Source organism: Eimeria maxima, genomic scaffold (genome assembly GCF_000499605.1).
Source record: "Eimeria maxima Weybridge genomic scaffold, Emw_scaff1521, whole genome shotgun sequence".
NCBI lineage: Eukaryota > Apicomplexa > Conoidasida > Eucoccidiorida > Eimeriidae > Eimeria > Eimeria maxima.
Genome location: NW_013564466.1, coordinates 1 through 7309, shown reverse-complemented (window position 1 = coordinate 7309; position 7309 = coordinate 1). Strand labels below are relative to the sequence as shown.

General features: G+C 51.8%; 2 protein-coding genes across 2 annotated transcripts; one reads left to right on the top strand and one right to left on the bottom strand.

The window, feature by feature from the left end:
- Positions 1-291: 291 nt before the first annotated feature.
- Positions 292-2274, bottom strand: EMWEY_00053440 (ribosomal protein L5, putative; the record flags this gene model as incomplete). The annotated part of the gene is made up of 5 exons (XM_013480021.1): positions 292-330; positions 451-881; positions 1000-1129; positions 1228-1490; positions 2202-2274. The coding sequence occupies 5 exons, from the start codon at positions 2272-2274 to the stop codon at positions 292-294; spliced, it is 936 nt and encodes a 311-aa protein (XP_013335475.1).
- Positions 2275-4758: 2484 nt separating this feature from the next.
- Positions 4759-6723, top strand: EMWEY_00053430 (regulator of chromosome condensation domain-containing protein, putative; the record flags this gene model as incomplete). Its single annotated transcript, XM_013480020.1, has 3 exons — positions 4759-4778; positions 5374-5484; positions 5634-6723. 3 exons carry the CDS (start codon positions 4759-4761, stop codon positions 6721-6723), a joined length of 1221 nt encoding a protein of 406 aa, XP_013335474.1.
- Between the last annotated feature and the right edge of the window lie 586 nt (positions 6724-7309).

Genomic DNA, 7309 nt, shown 5'->3' with positions numbered 1-7309 from the left:
GTTCATGTAGCACAAACCATTTGTTTGCGAATTGCTGCCTGGGTCTTAACAACTGGGGCTCGAAACTCAATCAGAATTAAATGCTACTGAAGGTGTTAAGTCTGAAGCTCAATTCAAACTAATCCTATTGTGTTATAAACTTATAAAGCCGAAGTTAGTTTGGAAAACATAGCAATCGCGCCGCTGGTGTGAACCAGCTGCCGGCTAACTGCGCAAAGATCAACACCACTTCCAGGGAATTCTCATTTAGCATTGCTTTCATCATAGAATCTTCGTTACTACCGGAAGCGATCATTCATCCTCTGCCATCTTCTCTGCCACCATTTGGATCTGAAGATTCGCATGACAGCACACACAGGGTTTCCTCGTACACAACCCGACATGCAAGCAGCAAACTACAGCCGACATCCCGCTTCCGCCCGCAATCCAAGTCAAATGAACTCTCCTTACCTTCTTCAATACGCGCGCCTTTCTTGTTTCCTTGTCAAGCTTGACGTTGCGCACGTACTGCGACTTTGCAGTTTTGATCATGGCTCCCTGGCGAACTCTCTTGACTTCCCTTGCCTCCTTCTTTACGGGATCTGGGTTGGCGCGGATCTTTTGGAACGCTTCCTGGTACATCTTCTCAATGCTATCGGCGTCTACTTTATTGCGGATGTATGCAGAGAATTGAGATTGATATCGTTCTGGGTCCTCCTCCTTGAGGGTGCGCATATACTCGGCGACATGAAGCCCGTAAATCCGCGAGCGGTGGACTTCAGGATTGTATGAGTCCTCAGCGCCGTCCTCACCTTTGGTGAAGCCAGGGAATCGTTTGTTGCTGTGGGGGATGTGAAGACCGCCGTCACAGGCCCCTTTCATGGCACCGAAAACCCGATTACCTGAAATAACAATGAAAAAAAGCCAACATTTTCAAGCCAGCTGTTTATCAGGGACTACAAAAGCTAACACCATGCGAACGAAGCGCCTGGAAAACACATTATAAGAAGCATGACGCACCAACGGTAGTAGAAACAATCCCTACATCCAGCACGCATTTGAAGGGGCGACGCTCCTCGGACGTCTCCTCAATGTGGAACTCCTCGCCGTTGGGCTTTTCAACACCAACGAATTCATCGGCCAATCCCTTCTGAAGCAACCAGTAAACAGTATCACACGCATCTGGGGAAAATGATCCCGCCGGCCATCCCTTGACCGCTGCAGCAGCATGCACGGTACAGAACTTGCCTGCTTCAGAAGCCTCCGAGCAAGAAGTAAACCAGTTGCATATGCCGCCGAGTAGTTGGTCAGTCCAACCTTAATCCCGTAGCGAGTAAGCTCCTTAGAATCTGCGCTGCATACTAGCCGGTCCCCTTGCATCGTGGCGTACATCACTTGGCAGAGCACACGCGTGTTGGTCACGCGCACAACGAAGCGATACTTAGGGGCATTGTACTTGTTCTTATCCTGAAGTGTCAAACGCCTCCGCGCAGCATAGTCCGTCTTCCCCTCTGCAATACAGATACACACAGGGCATCCATGCCGAAATAAGCGGGGCGTCTATAGGTCGTAACACAGCTCTGCAGTCGGAAACGAGTTTGTTGGCGTAGACAGGTCGGCGCTCATCTACAAAATGGTCAGAAACCATCACTTCCGATCGAGCGTCGGTTTAAGTCGCCAAAGACTTTTTGCCGAAGGAATTGACTGCACCCGCAGGATTAAGCGCAACGAGCAAGCTCGTCGACACTTTGGAAGCCATGCGTGCGCCATTTCCTTCGGAAACCATCTGCATGTAGCCATAGTTTCACCGCGAATATATGCAATCCACAACAATCTAGACCAGGGCAGGACAACAAGGACAACCTTTCCAGAGAGGCCACAACCGAGAAACGGACCACAGATTCGTCCGCGTAAGTTCGTACACGAACGTACGCATCCCACTCCACAACTGGTACTCAAGAAATGAAGAAAACACAAAAAATTACGGAGTTCGCACATAGGAGCGTTCAGCACGAAGGAACACTTCCCGCTGCCGCCTCCCCACAACGGACGCCGTCAAGGGCATGCTGCCGATGGAACACGCTTGAAGCGAAAATATAACACAACATCTCATCAGAATGATATACAATAAAATATGCTCTTTACATGGATATATTAGCACATATGCACATACCACTACATGGGAGTGAATACTCCGTGTTAACACAGCAGCTGCCGCGTACCTCTGCGCCGGCGGTACTTGACCTGGAAGCGCTTGAAGTAGGCTTTGTTCTTTATTGCCTTGACGAATGCCATCTTCCCGAACCGAAGCTTCCAAACGGCAACAAAGTGCGCTGTGGGCAGACACGCTAAGCAGCATAAGAGTCACGATGCAAGCCTAGGACTTGACGGAGTGGCTGGTGCTCCGTTGCCCCGTCGTCCCTGCCCAGCCCCACCAGCTGCAGCCCCCGTAGAAGGGTGACAGAGCGAGATAGAGAGAGAGCAATTCTATGTCAAAACATAGTGTAATATCCTCTAGGAAGCCCTAGTATGTTTCAAGTATTCTAAACAGTTGCAGCCCCTCCAATGTAGTCCAAACTAGTGGAAGGAGTGATTACAAGCACTCGAGTGATGCAATATGCTTGCTTGTGGTCTGCAAAAGGTGGTTGGCAAACTTTCTTTTTGCCTACCAAAATGTAACATATATTCTGTTACGAGCATGCTCCTCACGCCAGAATTCATATACAGCTTTCAGCTCCAGGCATGGCGCAGAGGCATGAACCACACTGTAACCCAAGCGTCTCGGGGGACTTGAATTTTACCAGAGGGCCATTCTAATCCACAGTAGAGGCAAAATGCCGAGAATAAGCGTTCGTTAGAAACAACTGGCACGCCCATTCTGTCATCAGAGGTCGTGAGGCCAGCGGCCCAAACGCATGGAATGGCCCCAGTGGCCTTACGAGCGTTGGATCCCGCCTAGCGGAAGCTGAAGCTGGGTTGTTGCAACAGAGCCAAATCCACACACACAAGCAAGCCTTCTTGGTTGTATGCACAGACACTATTAATACTCTCTAACCGCGTTCGTCTGTGTACCGTTCGTAACCATTCACCTGCCCTCGTCGAGGAGGCGTGTTAACAACACACAGTCTTTGCTATATCATTAACTTTGCTTAGCTTTAATGGTACAACGAATCACCCAAATATCATCTTGCGTTACCCGCAATACTGCAATAACGTCATTTTGAGAAGCCACGACTGTGGGTAAGGGATATTCACAGCTCTCTTTACCCGTTACCACAAACAAATACGGGAAGCACGTATGGGTTTGAGGATTGTTACTGCTAACCGATTCGTCTGAAACATCTAAAGCAAATACTCCATATCCTGCCCTTCTAAGACAACATTCGATGTCTTTTTTCAAACAACTGTTCGGAGCAGAGGCAGCAAGGAAGTAAATATCTTAGCCTAAAATATAATTGTTGATAGCAAATGCAGCAAGGAAGCAGATGGGAGTGTACAGTTAAGACTACTGGGGTATGTAATCCCGTTCGCTACATTAACTTTCGTATCTCAGTGTCAGTACTATTTGAGTAGAATGCCTTCGAAGGAAGCAGAGAAGTAAATTGTTGATTTTGTGTGATGCTTTCTCACGCCCTGTTCCAGTCCTTTACTACCCGATCTATGAAGTGTCTGGGCCCCTCACATGAACTCGCATGAACTACTCCTGGGCATTTATTTTTCGAATGACCTTCCCATGGAGATCCAAGCTGTGGAAAGCTCGACGACCGCTGTTCTGCGTGCTTCAATGAGTGAGCTCGAGCGTCATCGGGCTCTAAAGTTCGTAGATTCCCATCCATTAACTGTCCCAGGCAGGCTAGAGACTGAGTTCCCCGTAGATGACTGCAAAATATCTTGAGTGATCAGGTACACGGAGAAAGGGGCTTGGTTGCGAGCTTGCTCGAACCAAGCCCGTTTCTCGGTGTGGCTGAGCAGTCAAGATACTTTCCAGTTGTATACGTGGAACTCAAAAGCCAGCCTCCAAGCAAGTTTATTGCTCGTTTCAACTTCATCGATAGCATTCTGCACCAGTTAGATTCCAGGTCTTGTTAATAGGCACCCACCCACACAGGATGCGCAGGCGCTCCTATCCATGCACTACTGCCGTCGACATGGCTCTGCTGAACTCCGGCTACGCTTGGTCTTAACAAATTTAACGAGGGTAACCGTTTAGTAAAAAGCACCTGATCTACCAATCTCAAGGGGTCCTGTGAGTAGGATTCCAAGCTAATGGATCTACGGTAGAGTGGGCAACCTCTCGATACTTCCGGCGCACCTTGCTTGAGGCTTCCCAACAAGGCATCGCCACGTGCAAGCACATCCAGGTATTCTTTGTTGCATTCAATATCTAGTTATGGACTCGTCAACGACTTGAGTCCAGGCTTTCTTCTTCGACGCATATCGCCTACTAAAGCCGAGAGAGTGTTCACCCGCCAGCTGGGAACGCCCTCTGCTGCAACGAATGTGCCGGAACCTAGACGAGAGCATCGGGGGGCCCCAACTGCCTTATAGGGCAGTTGACACACGATATATAATGCATGAGCAGGGTGCAATGAATATACTAGCAAGGCTGACAAACCAATCCACACACTGCAGCGGGACAGCCTATAAAAAATCCCGTATCCCCCACCTGACACTCTGGTATCACTCTGGATGCACACAGGTTATACAAAACAAAACTATTCATGGGACTACCTAAAGATATCATGCAAGGAGGAGGATAAACTGGGTGGCACACTCAAAATGCTGATCCAGCCCCGGGCGTAGGCCGCGGCACGATTGTCGCTCCCCATCAGTTTTTCGGCAGTGTTTAACTGCACAGTATTTAGCTACCCGGGGAATCTTCTAGGTTTAGTTATTAAGCACCTATACGAAATGCCAACTGAACCCGTTTCCTGAAGTACTGCCGTACATGCCTTCTTCTTGGTTAGGGGTTGCCCCAACCTAGCTGTAGCGGTTCTTCTGCTCTTTAGAGAGCACCATAAGCCCTTTTCACATTCTTTTTCAGTCTATTTTTACCGTTTGAAGGAGGAAGACACCATGATACTTCTAGCTGGAGCACAGAAATCGGGTTCTCTCGTTTGCCGCATGGCTGTTCGGCTCCAGATGGCCTGGAATTCCTTGCTGCTCTCGCCGTCAGCCACAAGAGCAAGTGTAACAGCTTCTGCTTCCTCTTTTCGATCCGCCCAAGGTCGCTTGCAGAACAGCAGCAACTGCTGCGGCATCACCAGGAAGTGCAGCAAGAAAAGGGACCAAAGCAACGGCGGCGTCTGTATCCACTCCCAGCCCAACACACGAGGGGATGCAGCCTTGACCGCTGCTGCAGTAGGTATCTCGGTTTGCGCCCTTGGCTGGCAGGACAGAAGGGACAGCAGTAGCACCGCCAGCAGCACTTTTGCTTATTGCGCTACGCGTCCGACCCCTAGAGGATCTCATGTATACGCGTGGGGCTCCAACATCGACGGACAGGTGGGTGTTGGCTCAGCTCTTTCTGTTACCCTCCCTGCTGTGCTGTCTTCCCTACATCTGAGGCCAGACGAAAGTGTCATCAGCGTTTCAGGGGGGCCTCGCCATTCTGCTTGCGTGACATCGGAGGGCCGGGTTTTTTCATGGGGCAGAGGAGCTGAAGGAGACTACGGGGGGCCATCGACTGCTGATGGCCCCAAGGAGATCCTGATGCCTCTACAGAAGGGAGACCGACCTGTTTCGGTGTCTTGTGGCAACGGCTTCTCTCTCGTAGTTACGCAGATGGGGTGTCTGTACACTTGGGGAAGCAACAGCCATGGCCAGTGCGGTCGCCCCCCCCACGATGCTCTTCCTGGGGAGCAGGAGTTCGGGGCCAACGTAAATAATTCTTCATTTGGGGGTTTTGGCAGTCGAGATGTCTTTGGGGGCCGAACGCGATCGTCTTCTTGCCTGCCTCCTGGAGAGGTACGAGGCGCGTTAGCCTCTCAGAAGGTCGTGGGGGCCGCTTGCGGAGGTCGGATGTGTGCTGCAGTTACAGCAAACGGGGAGATCTTTGTATGGGGGGACGTAAGGACGGAGAGGACCCTTAGAGGCAACAAAACTGAGGGGGGAAAACCCCAACCTCACGAACCGCGTCTGGTGCCATTGCCAGCCGAGGAGGGGGGCCCCGCGAGGGCTGTAGCCGTTGCGTGCGGGGAAAGCCACTGTGTGGCGCTTAGCGCAAGGGGTTTTGTGTACACCTGGGGGAGCAACTTCTATGGACAATTGGGCCTCGGAGGGGGCCCCCGCACCGTGGAGGGGCCCCAGCTCGTCTCGGCTTTGAAGGACGAGCACGTGGCTTCCGTCGCTTGTGGAGCTCAGCACAGTTTGTGTTTAACACAGGACGGGAAGGTGTTTGTGTGGGGATACGGCAAAGACGGGCAGTGCGCAGAACCAACTCACCTAGACGTCCCACTACCCCTCCAGGTGGACTTTGGGGGCCCCGAGGGGACGCATTCAGCAGGCCGTTGCACCCAGATAAGCGGGGGGGAGGGGCACAGTCTCGCGCTGTGCGGGAAAGGGAAGATATTCGTCTGGGGACGTGGCCGAGAAGGCCAACTTGGCAGAGGGGGGCTCGTGGAGAGCCCCGCAGCGTCACGGGACGCCCCAGTTGAGGTTACTTTAGGGGATGGAGAACAAGTTGTTTTAGCTGCATGCGGGGGGTGCCACACTCTTGCAGCAACAAAGCCGTCAAGTGAGTAACTAGAAGCCTCCGGTATGTGGTGGGCATGCAGATGCACTCTTGCAAGCGGCAGATGCTGCGGTGTTCGCTGGGGCACCAACGCTGCCTGGTGTCCTCTGTTGTATATCTAACCCCTTTTGTGCCTTGGGGCACTTCTGGCATATGCCACAGCGAACAGACAGTGAGAGCGGACTCTTCCCGCCGTACTACGGCGATGCAATAGGGCAGACACAGCTAGTCGATGTAGACAGGGGAATACTCCAGTTCTGGGTATGTATGCCCGGTAAGGTACCGACCACAAGACGCTTTGGTGCCGCCTTACCGTTCGGGGGGCTCGGCTATCTAGTAAAGGCTGCCGATCAATGTATACAGACACTGGAAGTAGCCTAGCTCTTAAGGGGAAGTGAGAGTCAAACAAAAAGAGGCAGTTCTTATGTGATGTACCAATCCAACACAAGGAGAACCCTTAGGAGGGTTCCCTAGAATGCCCCACTAGGCAGCCGACAAATGCCACATTTTGCCGGAAGGTCCCAAACCCTACAATGCGTGGACCCCCCCTTATCCATGAACTTTAGTGGGTGCGAGGGGGGGGGTGGGACGGGGTCC